A 15,780-nucleotide genomic window follows, 5' to 3' on the forward strand; every position below is an offset into this window, starting at 1 on the left:
GAACTGGACTTTAGTTAGGAAGACCTGAATTGGAATGTGACCTCAGACAGACCCTTTAATAGTTGTACAATCCTGGGTAAGTCATTTAACATTTCTCAGCCTCAGTTTCTTCATCTGTAAGATGGGAATAACAGCACCTACCTTACGGAATTGTTGTGAAGATCAGACGAGACAATATTAATGGGGAAAGGGAGCAAGGAGGGGGAGGGGGAGGGTAGTGTGCTGGAGGCGGTGGAGATGTCCAGGAAGTGGCACAAGGCATGATAAGGGGAGGCTCACTTGAGCTAGAGCCTCGGCGGCTGGGGCAGAGTCCAAGGTTCAGGGGACTGGGAGAATAAGAATAATGGCTGCCAGAGTGGTGTGCAGATGGCTGGGAAGTCGAGGAGAGGAGAGGAGGGGAGGGGAGGGGACGGGGGGACGGGGGGGAAGGGGAGGGAAGGGGAAGGGAAGGGAGGGGAAAGAAATGAGCTTCTCCAGGGAAGTGACTTTTTGGAGGCGGGGGGGGGGGGGGGTGGCCTTTCTTTATATCCCCAGCCCTTGATAGCATAATGCCTGGCACATAGTAGGTAATTAATGACTTGAGTAAAAACCCCCCATACCCAAAAAGCCTCCTGGCCCAGTGGGATCAGGGAACTGAGAAGAGGCAGCCTTTTGCTGTTGAGTGATTTTGACCACCGTCAGAGTACGACTCTCTGCGCCTCCGTTTCATGGTGAATAAAACCAGGGGCTTGGCTTGGCTGACCCCCCCGGACGTCCCAAGGTCCGCCTGTGTCCAGCCGGAGCCTAGAGGAGGGCCGGATTCAGGCTGGGAGTAGGAAGGAGCAGCCCCTCTGATATCCCGAGTCTATACAACCAGGGGGGCAGAAGAGATGCCCTCTGTGCTCCCATCCATTCCCAAATTAACCTAGGGCGTTTCACCAAATATCCATGCCTAACTCCAGGATGCTTCTCCCCGCCTGCACCCCGAAGTACGATCGGGGGAAGCCAGAGCCTGCGAAGGGCAGTCTAGTGAACTAAGAGGGGCAGCTTGCAGGGGGTCGCGCCTCGTTTACTGCAGAGACGGTGGCACGTGGGGTGCTCGGATCTGTGCCCCTGGGGAGGATGGAGAGGAGTGGTGAGAGCCTCGGAGGCGGACTGGTTCTGACTCCTCCGGTGATCTTGCACAAGCCCCTTCCCCACTCCTCCCGACCCCCGTCTGACTCTCAGCCCTTCGGTGACCAGACGAAGCTGCATTAGCCACCCCGAATTTCCCTTCCAGCCCTAGCCGGTCCAAGGGAAGGACACGGCTGACGGCCGTGGGGGAGGTTCTTGCATTTGCCTCCCGCTCAAGGTCACGCCGGATGCCCCTCCTCCCGAAGTCTCTAGCTCCAGAGCGCGGAGTCACCGGCCCTCCCAGAGAACCCGGTCCCTTTAAATTCGGAGGCCGGGCGCGCGCGCGGCGTTTTGTCCTCAGCGGGCCGCCGTGCGCGGGGGCGGTGCCGAGGCGGTGCCAGGGCCGGGGCGGGGAGCGGCGGCGGAGGTCAAAGGTGACGTCGCGCACCACGTGGGTGGCTGCTTGACTCCGTCCTTCTCCGCAGGAGTCGCGGCGGCGCCAGGGCGCTCGGCTTGGGTTACAGGCGCGGCGCGAGCGAGCGCAGACGGTCCAGCCCGAGCCCCAGCCCGAGCCCCAGCAGCGGCCCGCCATGGTCATCAAGACAGACGAGCTGCCGCCCGCCGCCCCCGCCGAGGGCCCCCGGGAGCCCGGCCCGCAGGGCGGCGGGAAGGCCCGGCCGGGCCCGGCTGGTGAGCTGGGAGGGAGCGCGGGGCGGGGGCGGGGCGGGGGCTGGGCGGGCCGGGGCGGCAGGGCTCCCCCTCGACACCCCCCTCTGAGACCTCCAGGCCCGGCCTTGGACCCCCCCCCTCCCCGGCTTCAGTGTCTCTGTCTCCCCCGACCTTGTCATCAGCCTTTCCCCTGAACCCCAATCCGAGACACTCCCCAGACTTCAGCCTCCTTGTCTCGCCCGACCTTGGACTCCCCGTCTGGCCTTTCCCAAGACCCCCATCTGAAGACCCCCCCCCCCGACTTGAACCTCCCCGTTTCCCACCACCACCACCACCTTGAACCCCTCTCCCCTGCCTTTCCCGAGACCCCCATCTGAGATCCCCTCCCCGACTTCAGCATGCCGGCCCCTCCCCCCCATCCCTGGCCCTTTCCCGGTCACCCCCAGATCTCCTGTCTCCCTGTATTTCCCCTCGGACCCCGGTCCTCCCAGGCCGCAGTCGCCTTTCCCTCCTCCTCCCCCCTCCCCATCTTTGCACTTGCTCTCAGACCCCTGTTCTCCGCCCCCCTCCACAGGCTCCTTACGCTTCCCTAGGCTGCCCCGCTCCCTCCCGTCCTCCCCCAGACCGTCCCCTCCCGTGTCTGTGCCCCGTGCCCCGCCCCCGCGTTGCTCAGGACCCTCCCCTCCTATCCTCCATCTCCCTGCCCTCCCACCGCTGGGCTCCTTAGTGAGGAGGGGGCCGGGCCGGGCCGGGCCCTGGGGCCGAGCGGGGCCTGCTGGGCTCTCCCGCCCCACCCCCCTTCCTGAAGGTCACCTTCACCACCCACCGGGCCGGACCCTTCCTCCTCCGGCGGCTCAGGGGACGCAGAGAGTCACCCCCCATCTCCCTTTCCTGTGCTGTCCCATCGGGGGATCCCCTGCCACCCAACTCTGCACGTGGTCCCCCCTCCCCCCACTGTTAAAGGGACAAGGCCTGCTAGATGTTGCCCCGTCCCCCCCCTTTCTGCCCCAAGGGCCTTCCGATGAGGACGGGGGCTGCTGGGTCTGCCAGTCCCTGGATGCAGTGGATTGAGGAGTAGGTGCCTGCGGCCTATGGTTTCCTTGGGCATTTTAGCAGCTGTCATGCATCCAGGCCAGGGGGGTCGTAGGGACCAGTGGTGGGGGGGTGCCCTTCCCTGCCGCTCAGGATCACTTGACCACCTCCTACCCCCCAGGGTCTCTCTACTTGTGTGGTGGGGCTGACAAGGGGGATCCCCCAAGGCCCTATCCCTGGTCCCTTGCCCTGCTGCCAGGCCTACACAGTATAGATGGCTATGCTTGCAGGTAGGCCCCAAGTGTTAGCTTGTGGAAATGCCGGAGGCTCCTGGGGCCCTCTCCAGGCAGAGACCCATCCGCCTTCCCCAAACTGTGCTGGCTGCCCTCTGTCCTTCCCTCTGTGACATCTAGGGTCCTAGTTCCCCCAGGCCTTTAAGGTGCATTTGTTGTGGCCCACGCTCCTCCTGCTCCCACACTTCCTTCTTTGGTGGGTGTGTGTTGGGGAAGGGGGCCAGCTGGCTCTGTGCTTCTGGGGTTTGTTAGTGCTCAGCACACTCTTGGCACACAGTGAGCCCAGCTCCGTTCCCTGCCACGGGGAGCTTCTGATCCTACTCCTAAGTCAGGGGTCAGATCCTCTCCCAAAAGTCTGCCCAACTCTTAGTTTTCAGTGGATGGTGGGAGGCTGGCCAGGACCCCATCCTCCAGGCCCACTTCTCTCCAATCTTTGCAGTGACCCCTCTTTCCCCACACCCTTTTGTGGTTGGTGTGACCTTCATGTCTCTATGGGCCTGGGCACCTTTGAAAGGATAAGGTGAATTTCTGGAGATGGGTTTTCTCGGTGTCTGGGTTCAAGAGACTGGAGGGGGAGTCCTAAGGGCTTCTTGGTTCAGTACATATGCCTTCCTTGTGGAATATCGCATAGTGTGTGTGGAGCCAGGCTGGGAGGAGTCTCTTGGGTTCATGCTTTTTTTCCCCTTTCCTACGGTTTCATCTGTGGCCATGGAGGGATGGGGGTGGCAGGGAAGGAGTTTGCATTCTAACTTGATCATTAACCCACCTTATTGCGAAAAATGGGTCAGCTCCAGAGCTGCTGTTTTTAAAGCAAAGTTCACTGGTGTGAATTCCCCCCCCTCAGCTTTCTCCACTCCCTTCTCTCCCCTCCCCTCCTTCCTCTCCTCCCATCCCACAACCCATCCCAGTGGGGCAGGTGTCAGCCAAGCAGGGAGTGGCAGGGGTGGGGCCAGCTTTCTCTAACTTTCTCTTGGATCCCTTTGGCCCCCCTACTATCTGTGCTACTGTCTGAGTCTTTGAGGTCCTGGGCCTCCTTCCTAGTTCTGGGATGCCTTGGTGTAAGCAGCCCAAGTCCCCATGCCTGCATTGACCAGTTGGGGTTCAGACAGTCCATAGGGGCTCCTCGGTCTAGCCAGGTTTTTGTTGGGGTAGGAGTGTGCCTTTTTCCTAGACGAGCAACTGAGCCCCAGCTGGGCCAGCCTCTGCTCTGGCATGTTGCTGCCTACAGGAGTTGGGACTTTATAGGCACCGTTTCCTTTACTGCCCTGAGTGAGTCCTTGGGTCCTGGATGAGGCTGGAGGACAAGGCTTGTAGGGTTGCCGGGGCTGAGCAGTCTCTCCCCATGACCAGTGGGGGTGGAGAGGTGGAATTCCCCAGTCAGGGTCTCCAGGCTTCTCTGAGAGGTGGATTCTTTTTTGGCAGAGGATAGGGCTGGTGTCAGCCACTCACCATCTGAGAGGCATTAGAATGTTTACACTGAGGTGTGGTCCTAGGGTAGTTAGGGAAGGTGGTTATAGAACCCTGGAGGATTCTAGCCCTGGAGATCTAGGTGGGGGGGCACCTTTGAGGTCCCTTCCAGCTCAAAATCTCTGCTCCTGGAATTACTTTTCCAGCTGAGGAAATGAGAAGTTCAGCCCAAGGACACACAGTTAAGTTAGTGGAGATTCAGGCCTGGGGTGGGATAGCCTGGGGCCACTGACTTTCTTCTTTCCTTCTTCCTCTCCATCCCATGTGCTTTGACCGGGAAGCTTAGTGTAGTCGCATCATAAATGGAAAACATGAGCTGCAGCTTGGGATCATCCCTTAGAGATGGTGCAGGGGGTGGTCACAGACTCTCTGGCATTTAGCCTGAAGCCCTCCAAAAGCTGTCCCTTCTGGAGGAGTGCTGTGCTTATCTAGCCCAGCCCCCTCATTCAGAGAGGAGGAAACTGAGGCCTGACAAAGTGGCACTTAGGGGCCTTCTTCTCTGTGTGGTGGAAAGATTAACTTGTAGGGGTGAAGAGAGCAGGCAGGTTTTTCAAGTTCTTTTTCATATGTTGTGTTCTTTTCTAAGTATCTGCCCTCTGGCTGATTACCTTGGGGAAAGCCAGCATTTGTCAGGCTGTGGGGTTTGGGGATGTGTGGAACAACTCTAGAGGAAGCCAGGGCTGATCTCCCCCCAGCGCAGCTTGTTACCTTAACTCCAGAAGACATTCCAAGTGACCTTCTGGCTTCTGGTTTGGAGCAGTGGAGCACTGTCCCCATCAGCTGCCTGTCTCTCTCAGGGCCTCTGCCAGCAGCTCCCCTCACCACTGTAGCCAGCATCATCCAACTTCCCACCCCCCTACTCTTGAGAATGGAGTGTGGGAGAAGAAGCCTGGTAGCTGTCTAGTCTCCCCTTCTTTGTGGATTCCCCCGGGCAGGGGTGTGACTCCTCAGTGGGCAGGGTTACCTACTACTGTGTTTAAGGGGAAAGTGTTGAGGCCTGGCTGGGCCTTGGGAGGGCCCTGGGCCCTGATCCAGACTCCTGTGAGAGAAGCTAGGCCAGGTGTTTGATGGGATGGGGGAGGGGGAAGAGGAGGAGGGAGTAGGAAAGCCCACGCCCAGCACCCTCTCTCATTTTCTTTCCCCTGTGTGTGTGTTTGGGTTTCCTGGTCAACTCCATTCCAGGACTAATTTCTGTGCCAGGTTTGTACCCCTCCTGGTTAGGGACCCCACCCTAGCAAGCTGTCCTTGATCTTGGTTGCACAGATGGAGAACAGTCAGGCTATGGGCAAAGAATAAGTTGCTGTGAAAACTTCATTTCACTCCCCTCTGTTGCTTGTTGGACATGAGACTTGGAGTAGGGAGAATGGGACTGCTGAGGGATGGGCAAAAGTGATATCGAATAACTGGGATTCCCCCTTTTCTTCTGACCAGCCTCGGTTATTTCTCTGTCCCCCCAGGACCCCTTACTTCCCAAGGCCCCAAGAGATACTTCCTATGTCAGGATGATGGGTGGGCTGGTGATGAGCTGGGTGGAAGACACAGGCTGACCTCTTCAAGGGTGTACAGGCAAGAGACTGCATTCTGTTCCTTTGGTTGGGGCTGGGGTGTCACACAGATAGCACAGAATGGGAGAAAGAGCAGTATGCTGCTGACAAGCTATGTGACCTTCCTTGGGTCCACTTTGTAAAATGAAGGGTGAAGGCTGAGTGACCTCAAACTGCCAGTGATTTCAAAACAAAACCAAAAGAAGGCCCTGAGTGTCCTGTCTTCTCTCTGTGCCATCCCAAGGAGAAGGAAGTTGGAGAGGAGGAAGAGAGGGAGGGGGTGTGTCCTGCAACCCCCCTCAGGGAGAAAAGGATCCTGCAGGTTCCTAGTAAGAATGCAGGCTTGTTTGGCCTTCAGAATTGGGCTCATCTGACCAAGGGGAAGGGGATTGACCCTTGTGTAATGGAATTAAGTTCAAGATGCTCACATTCTCACTTTCTCAGGTTTCTTGGCCTAATTTCTACCCCTGAGAATTTCCGTAGTGGAAGTTAGAGGGTGAGGAATGAGGCTTCTGGTTAAGAGCTTTAAAGGGTGTAGGACTCCAGGGGCTTTTCTTAGGGTGCTAGTCCAAGAGACTTATGCCTGGCTTTTGTGGGCCCCCTTTTTAGGAGACAGTGTTATGGGTTAGTGAGAGAAGGGAAGGCCTTGAATAAGGAAGACTTCTTTTTTCCAGGGGTGGGGGAGGCAATACAGTGTCACCAAAGCCCCTCTATCCCCGTACTTGGAAAATGGGTGTGTGAATGAGTAACAGAAAAGTCAACTTTCAAGGCAGCAGCCCTTCTTCCCTGTCTCCCCAGATTAGTTAGCTCAAGATTGGGGGGCAGGGGAGTTCCCCTACCCTCAGTGGACATTGTGGAGGGCAGCCTACCACATTTGGCTTGAAGTATGCCTTGTTAAAGGGGTATCTGCAGACAGGAGCCTAGAATAGGAGCCGGAAGGGGAGCTTGGTAGGCAACCAAGGTTCTGAGGGGTAAGCTCTAGGATCTAGGACTAGGATCTTTACCTGGGCTCCAAGAACTTAGTGTAGGCCTCCTGTGAGGAGGCTGGAGGAAACACTTCAGATCTGTAGACCTCGGCTTCCTTCCCAGACTGATGTCTGTAGTTGGGTCTGTGCCAAGGCCGTTTGTGGCCTGGGGGGCTGTAGAGATGAGCAGAGGTGTGTGTCCTTTCAGATGGGACTTTGTCCACCCCTACCCCCAGCTTTGATCGCTGCTGAGTCTCTAGGCCCAGGCTGGGGCTGGGGGCTGCTTCCCTTTAGTGCCCCTCCTATTCCTTCTCTCAGGGCCTTTACATTTCTCCTGCTGCCAGCTGGGCTTCTCCTGGGAAAGTTGCAGGGAGGAAAGAATTGGCTTCATTCCCCTCCCATCTCTGAGGCTAGTATTTCTCAGGGGGTGGGAGGGGGCAGGCTAGCTCCTCATTGGGGGCTGAGAGGCCGGATCACGAGATCAGCGGTGAGAGAGAATTCACATTCCCCTTTGCTCTCCCTTACTGCCATCTTCTCTCTAGAATGTGTGACTTGTAAGGGAGGGGCACCGGGGCTGGGTCCCCCGTGGGGTTCCACACCTCTGGCCACACAGATCTAAGATTTGTGGGGGTCTGAGAAATGTCGTTTTCCCCCACTCCACCACACCCCAGAGGAGTTTACCAGACGATCTAGTGGCAACTTTCTGGAGGAAGGACGTTTTGGTGAGGCCGTCCCCAATGTCCTGGGCTGGGTTGTGTGCCAGCTGCTGTTGGCGGCTGGCAGAGGCCCTTCTGTCTCCTCCTGCCAGAGATGAGGAGAGGGCCCCCCTCCTTCCCAAGACGCCTACCATTGAAAACCCCTTGCCAGTGCAGAGGGGGCCAGATGCTCCCTGTGCCAGGGTCCCTTACCCAGATATTATCCCCAGCAGTTCAGCCAGTAGTGAGGGACTGAGTGCTGTAGAGAGAAGGGTTCTGGGCTCCTTTGGAGTAGAGGTGGCTAGTGATGGAAATGTGCAGGTTTTAGGAGTGTGTTCAGGTGCCTGTCCTGCTGCTGTCCTTCCAGCTGACCTTGAGCCGGGCACCAAGTGGAGGGAGTTAGCCTGTCCTCACGCCAGTGGAGCACAGCAGGGCCTTGTGAAACCTGAAGCTAGCAGCCCTGGCTTTAAGGAGGGCAGCTGGGCAGGGTCAGCTGGTGGGGTGGGTCTTGCCAATGAAGCCCCATTCACATATAGCAGCCGTGAGTCCCAGGGTTGGGGACCCACCCATAAACCAGAGGCAGAGAGGCAGGTTTCTCCTTGGCAGGGTGGTTGGGGGGCTCCAGAATCCGATTCAGCATGCACTGGGAGTCGCCGTATCCCCCAGGAAAAGCCTTCCAGCTCCAAGGGCCCAGTGCCCCATGGGGATGAGAGCTCTGAGGTAGCAGAGCAGAAGAGGGAGGAGATGCAGCAGCCACCGCCGCCACTGCCCAGACAAGGTGGGTCCCGGGTCAGCAGGGGGCCCCTTGTCCTTGACTGGCAAGGGGGTGGACCAGAGACTTCTGAGCAGCATAGTCACATTCTCTGGCTGTTTTCTAGGGGGTTGAGTGGCCATGTGTATTGAAGGGCACCCATGCCAGCCTCTGATAAGTGTGGCTGGAACACGTGCTCTTGGTAGGTGAGGGAGGATCGGATTTCTGTCTTTGGCTGGCCTGCACAGGAAATGTGACCCTGGGCCCCAGTGAAGGGGGCCCCTTCACCTTCAGAATGACAGGGACGGCCACCCACCCCTCAGAGGCTTGTCCCTTGGTCTGCTTGACATATTTGTGACTAGTCTTTGGCCAGGAATGCCTTCACAGCATAGACATGGTGGAGTTCTGACCTCCAGACCAGGGGGCAGTGGGGTGTGTGTGTGTGTGTGTGTGTGTGTGTACATATGAGTGAGTATTGTGTACTGCGTGTACGTGATCAGTGTGTGAAGGGGTGTGGAGGGTGTAAGTGTGCTGTGTGTGTGTGTGTGCTTGTGTGTGTGTGCAAGTGTGAATGTCAGTCTTTTTGTGTCTGCATGTGTATGGGTGTACACACCGCATGTGCACATGATTGTGTGTCCCTGCCAGTGTGTACTGTGTGTGTGTCTGCACTGTCAGCGTAGATGTGCATGTACATTCAGCATGTGTTCTTGTGCACCACATATGTGCAAGCGTGTGAGTGCGTCACCTCCATAACTATCTTTTGTTGCTGAAGGGGTGCGGGGCTGGAGGGGATGTGTCTGTTTGGGGCGTGGACATTGCGATTGTTGGGGGAAGCTCATCTTCATTTTGTCCTCATTTTCTGGGTGAGGGAACTGAGTGCCGGCAAGGGTGGGGTGGTGACAATTCAGAAGCAAGAGAGCTGGGTAGAGGAGCCAGCTGCTGTTTCACAGTTTGGAGATGTTCTTCAGCATCCTTATCATCCAAGTTCTGAAATCTGTTCTCAGTGCTGCAGGAGAGCTGAGGGCCTGCCTGGGAGACGGCCTGGCTCAGCCTCACCCAGGCCCACAGAGCAGAGGCTTGCCTGGACTCTTGCTCTCATTTTGGGGCAGAGCCCAAGGAGCCTGGCTTTTTGCTGCTGGGCCCAGTGCACTTCCCACTGCCCTGAGCTGATGTGCCCAGCACCCAACTTTAGGGCCTTTGGCCCCTGCCACTCCAGACCATTCCAGGCTTCTCTCTCCTGCTCTCCTAGTCTTGGGTAGGAAGGAGCCATACCCCAGCCTTGGGCTGGGCAAAGAGCCATGTCCTGTCCTGTCCCTTGGGTGGTTTCTTGTGGCCTTTCACATTCAGGGAGGGAAGGTTAGCTAGACCTCTGGCTGGGTCCAGAATACCCCTGTCTGCCCACCCACCTGCTGAGGCTGCTCCTCCTGGACCTTGGTTTCAGGTGCTTGGGCTGGGTCTGCACACTGCTCTGCTTCTGTCTTCAAAAATGGCCCCACAAAGGGATTTCCCAGTGTAAACCTGGTTAATGTGTCAGATGCTGCTCAGCTCCCCACCCCACCACCTTCATTCTGGTGTGTGATGCCTGGAGGAGGGAGGGGGTCGTCTTGTCATCCCACCCCACCCTCCCACTCCCATCCTTTGTGGCGGGGCAGCTTTTGGGCTCTCTGTGTGTCTCTGACTCCCCAGGGTGGGGGGTGTACCTCTGCATCTCTTCTGTCTCTGTCTCTCTGTGTGTCTCTGACTCCCCAGGGTGAGGGGTGTACCTCTGCGTCTCTTCTGTCTCTTCCTCTGCCTCTCCTCCCTCTGCCATGTTCACGTGGCCCACTCACTGTCTTGCTGCCTTTAGCTCTGTTTGCCTCAGTTTCTGTTTTGTCCTCCGCCTTGGCAGGGGAAAGGTGGCTTCATACTGCCATGTGCTTGCTGTCAGTCCAGATGAGCAGATTTTCAGGATTGAGAGGGTCTGCTTGTGGATTGAGGCCCTGGGGTCCATCTGCATAACCTCCCTGTGTGCTGGGCTCAGGGAGGACGGGACCAGACCCCTTGGCCTCCACAAGCACGTCCTTCAAGGATGGAGTGAGAAGGGCATGTTGTATCATGGTGCCCACCTACTCATTGGGCAGAGGCCAGAGAAAGGGGAAGCTGGGCCAAGTATCTGGGCCCCTTCCACTCCAGAACTAGTTGGGGTAGTGTGTGTGTGTGTGTGTGTGTGTGTGTGTGTGTGGCCGGCCCGTTCCAGTCCAGGCCTCCCAGTCAGGAGACCAGGGTCCAGGGTTCAGATCTCACCTCTGTTCCTCATTGTCTGTATGGAGGCACAGATAGATGTGACTTCTGTGAAATGGGGGAGGTGGACTAGATTCTGCGATTCAGGTGAAGCTGCCATATTAGAAATGACAGGTGCCAGGTAGACAGATACTTTGAGGTCCCAGGATCACACCTCACCCTGGAGATTTAGGCCTCAGTGGAGGCCCAGGCAGCTAGATGCCAGTTTCTGTGCTTGGCCTTCCTCTATCCCAGGCATGCTGCCCATGAATGGGGGCTTCTGCCTTCGTCTGCCCATCCTCAGGGAAGCCCTTCTAGAGCAGGGCTTGCCTGAATCTTTTCCTCTTCTCCCCTGCATGACTCCTAGCACAAGCTCGAGGTCTCAGCTCCAGGGAAGAAGGATCGATTGATAGCAGATGCTGCTCGTGGGCCCTGGGCCCAGGCCAAGGGGCAGGGTTAGGGGCTTGAGCTCTGGGCCACAGCCTGGGTAGATGGCAGTTGGACTGGGAGGCAGCTTGCCAGGCCGGGCATATTGGTGCTGACCCAAGGAGCCCAGGGGTACAGCAGAAACAGGGACTGGGGGTGCGGACCATGCTGAGGTCTCTCGCTTGCTCCGGCTGGGTGCCAGACAGGAAGGCTGCCTCTTTGGGCCTGGGGAGTTGGGGTAGGGAGGCCATGCCACCAGGAGGAACGGACCCTGTTCTGCTTCAGTCAAGCAGGTCCTTCCTTTGAAGCAGAGGCAGCAGGCCCATTCAGGTTGGCCAAAGAACCTCTCTGAGGGTCCTTTATTGAGACTGGTGGTGGTTCTTTGAGGGTAGGGACCATGAACCTTGTGGAAGATTTAGAGCTGGTAGAAGGATATGTTAGAGGGGCACTCATTCAGTCCCCTCTTTTGTACTTTGTCAGTTCCCCTGGTGCCTCGACTTTGGATTCAACTGGGAAAAAAAAGGGATTGTAAATGTTGAGCTCACACTGTAAGGTCTCCTTGGTGGGGGCCTCCATAACCCTGAGAGTGATGGGCTCAGGGTGGGGGTGGGGGGTGCACAGCCAGATTCCACCCCACCTCCCATGTAGGGTTCCCATGGTCCTCTTTTCTGAGGAATGTCCCATTGGACCTCTTGGGAGTGAGGGCTGTAGGGCAAGCAGGTGAAATGGGAGGGTTGGCATGTCAGGGGATGCGAGCAGCAGAGGCCTGGTCTTGGCTCACAGAGGATATCCCTGGCAGGGTTGCAGAGTTTGGTAGTCCTCGGCTCTTGCTTAGCTAGGAGGCCAGCCTGGGGACCTGCTCCTCTCTCATCTGTTCCTCTTCCCCAGTCCCAGAGCTCCCAACAGTCATGCTGCTGAACGGGGACTGTCTGGACAAGAAGAGTGAGGAGCCCAAGGAGAATGGGCACCAAGAGGCCGAGCCCAGCGATGAGGCCAGTGGACAGGAGGTCATTGTCATCCAGGACACCGGTTTCACTGTCAAGATCTTGGTCCCAGGGATCGAGACTTTCTCATTGCAGGTGAGAAGGAGCTTCAGCAGCGGGGGAAGGTGAGGCAAGCCGGGCGAGGCAGCTTGGCCTGGCGGGTGAAGGGTTTCACGTTGGGTTTGAGGATCTGTGTTCAAATACCATCTCCAGCACCTGGTACCTGTGTGACTCGGGGTAAGTCACGGCACTTCCCCATCTCTTAAATGAGGATCTAGGATCCCGTGGTCCTGCTTCAGGTTCGAATATCTTCTGACCTTTATGGTCTGTGATTGTGGGAATATTAATTCTTGTACAGTGTACATAGTAAGTATTGTTGGGGAAACTTCTTTCCAGTTTTCTTTATTCACATTTTTGGTTTTTACTTCACTTTAATTTATCTCTAACACTCCTCCCCCACCGCCCCCCCCCCCCCCCCACCGCCACTTCCCCAGCCCCATGCCCTCCCTGGGAGAACATTCCAGCCATGGGGTAAAGTCTATGTAGAGGAGATGAAATGTGTGTACCCAAGATTATAAAAGGCAGAAAAGTTAAGCAAACCAACTTTGCTATCCACTGTCTGACAGGTGTGTTTAACATTCCACACTCATAACCCCCACCCCTGCAAAGTTGGGGGGAGTTCCCAGATAGCATTCTAAGACAGTTGGAAGATAGATTCAGGAAGTTCCCATGCCCTGGATGGTGTCAAAAGCCTGACTTGGGGAAAAAGTAATTGGTTACACACTTTCTCAAGATAACTGTGGTTGTGCAATAGAGTTTGAAGAAAGCATTTTTAAATCATAAAGCCCCCTCTGAATGAGTTGTCAGGTGGGCCTGGGGGTGGGGGTGGGGGGGTTATGGCCCTTGGCAGGAAGCATGGACGTCCTGAGCTTACCCTCCTGGTCTTGTTTTTTAGGCTGCCAGACATTCAGAATGCCAGAGCCAAAGGGGGGTTTTGGGAGCCACTTAATGCAGTCTTCTCATTAGAAGGAAAGGGAGGCCCAGAGGGACAAATAGTGTGGCTGAGCCTAACTCAGGCTGGACCTCTCTGCTCCAAGGCTAGTGTTCTTTCCACCTCCCCACCCCCGAAGGCGTCCTGACCCAGGGGGAGTATCGGAGGAGGAAGGAATGAGACACCAGCAGTGGAGGAGAGAAGGGGGGGGGCCACAGGCTGTCACTAAAAGGTGAGACAACCTTCATCTCTCTAGCCCTCCCCTGCCCCTCCAATTGTTGTGGGCCTCTCTCTTAGGTACCTCACTTCTTTTTATTCTGTGATCAGTTTGTTTCATGTGTGTATTCTTCCTGCCCCAATCCTCTAAGCTGTACCGAGAAGACATAGGGCCAGTATGGGTATGGGGGAAGGACCCCCTGCTGTGCCATGAACTGACTGAGTAACCTTAGGGAAATCCTCTGTGCCTCTGTTTGCTTATGTGTAAAATATACAACATCTGATCATGGAGTTGTGTTGTGCCTGTCAAGTGAGATTATGAATTTAAATGAAAGTCTTTTGTCAGCTAACATTTTTTCTCAAGAAGGTTTTTATTTCGTTTTTTTTTCCTCAATTAGATGTAAAAACAATTTTTAACATTCATGGTTTTTGTTTTTTTTTTTAATTTTTGGCAAGGCAGTTGGGGTTAAGTGACCTGCCCCCAGGTCACACAACTAGTAAGTGTCCAGTGTCTGAGCCTGGATTTGAACTCAGATCTTCCTGATTCCAGGGCTTTATCCACTCTACCACTTAGCTGCCTCTTACCATTTGTTTTTTTTTTTTTTTTTAAGAATTTTGGAGTTACAAACTACCTCCTTCCTTTCCCTTCCCCTCTCCTTGAAAAGGCAAGATTATAATGTGCAGTCATGTAAAACATTTCCATATTAGCCATGTATAAAAAAGAGAACATGGACTAAAAAAAATACCCCAGAAAAATTTTTAAAAGTGTTCTTCAGCCTGCATTCGGACTCCATCAGTTCTCTGGAGGCGGACGGCGTTTTTCATCCCAAGTCCTTCATGTTCCTCTTGGACCATTGCGCTGATCAGAATAGCTAGGTCACTTACAATTGGTCATGGTGCAGTATTGCTGTTACTCTGTAGTGTTCTCCTGGCTCTGCTCATTCACTTTTCATCAGTTCATAGAAGTCTTCCCAGGTTTTTTCTGACACCATCCTGCTCATTTCTTAAAGTACAATGGTGCTATAAGTATACATCATAATCAGTGCCACAGCTTGTTCAGCCATTCCCCAATTCGTGACCATCCCCTCGATTTCAATTCTTTACCACCACAAAAAGAGCTGCTATAAATCTTTTTGTGCAAGTAGGTCCTTTCTCTTTTTTTTTTAAATCCCTGTGGTATTGCTGGGTCAAAGGATATGCACAATGTCATAGCTCTTTGTGCATAGTTCCAAATTGCTCTCCAAAATGGTTGGATCAGTTCACAACTCCACTAACCATTAGTGTCCCAATTTTTCCACATCCCCTCCAACATTTGTCATTTTCCTTGTCTGTCATATTAGCCAATCTGATAGGTATGAGGTGGTACCTCAGCAATGTTTTAATGCATTTCTCTAATCTGAAAACTGCCTGTTCGTATCATTTATCAATTGTGGAATGACTTGTATTCTTACAAGTTTGACTCATTCTCTATATATTTGAGAAATGAGGCCTGTACCAGAGAAACTTGCTGTAAAAATTTTTTTCCCCGGTTTCCTACTTTCCTTCTAATCTCTGCTGCATTGGTTAGTTTGTGCAAGAACTTTTTAATTTAATGTAATAAAAATTATTTGTAAACTAACATTTTATAGAAATAAGCCACTACTATTCTGTCACACATGCACACTTATGTGTGTAATAATGCCCATTTAATTGAATTGTTGAATTCTTGGAGCAGAATAGATGTCCAGTAATCACTTGCATATTGACACTTCCCCTTTGGCAGTTAGAAAAGGCATAGATTAGGAAAGCAAGAACCAAACACAGATTGCACTTTATTTTTCTCCTGGGATTGTGGTTGGGGTCCAGGTCCTCAGACTGGGAACCAGGGAACAATTTTGCTCCCATCCTTTCCCTGCCCCCACCAAGGAAGGTTCCTAATCCTAAGTCAGGTTTGGAGATCAGGGCTGGAGGCTTCTTTTTGCCTTGGATGGCTCTCCAGGCCATGGGGGAACTGGGAAGGCTCTCACACGGGGCCTGTTTCGTACAGGTTTCTCCCCAAGAGATGGTCCAGGAGATCCACCAGGTGTTGATGGATCGGGAGGACACCTGCCACCGAACATGCTTCTCTTTGCAACTGGATGGCAATGTGCTGGACAACTTCTCAGAGCTCCGGACCATTGAGGGGCTGGAGGAAGGCTCTATGCTGCGAGTGGTGGAAGGTCAGCTTTTAAAACATGCATCCTTTAAAGCCAAAGGGGGCAGTGGGGGTGGGGTGGGGCTGAGGGGGTAGCTAATACATTAATGATCAAGATCCCTAAAGGATCAGAGTTAGCTGAAACCAAGGTATATAATAATGTAAACATCTCCACATTGCTTCAAAAAAGAATTTGTGTGCCACCAAATTGGGCTGTCCTGGCT

The 15,780-nt window shown here is 54.6% G+C and overlaps 1 protein-coding gene across 4 annotated transcripts in view; it reads left to right on the top strand.

Moving 5' to 3' along the window:
- The first annotated feature begins 1,556 nt into the window (after positions 1 to 1,556).
- The window catches only part of CLUH (clustered mitochondria homolog), a 32,837-nt gene continuing 18,613 nt past the window's right edge, over positions 1,557 to 15,780 (top strand). The window contains exons 1-3 of one of the 4 annotated variants that reach the window (XM_036766485.1): positions 1,557 to 1,782; positions 12,082 to 12,272; positions 15,410 to 15,581. In XM_036766485.1, coding sequence (XP_036622380.1) covers positions 1,683 to 1,782; positions 12,082 to 12,272; positions 15,410 to 15,581 — 463 coding nt within the window. In that variant the 5' untranslated portion in view covers positions 1,557 to 1,682. Of the gene's footprint in view, positions 1,783 to 8,318; positions 8,536 to 12,081; positions 12,273 to 15,409; positions 15,582 to 15,780 lie in introns of those variants that run through there. The other 3 variants (XM_036766486.1, XM_036766484.1, XM_036766483.1) reach the window with 3 other exon arrangements.

This window comes from Trichosurus vulpecula, chromosome 7, assembly GCF_011100635.1.
Source record: "Trichosurus vulpecula isolate mTriVul1 chromosome 7, mTriVul1.pri, whole genome shotgun sequence".
In the NCBI taxonomy this organism is placed as follows: domain Eukaryota; kingdom Metazoa; phylum Chordata; class Mammalia; order Diprotodontia; family Phalangeridae; genus Trichosurus; species Trichosurus vulpecula.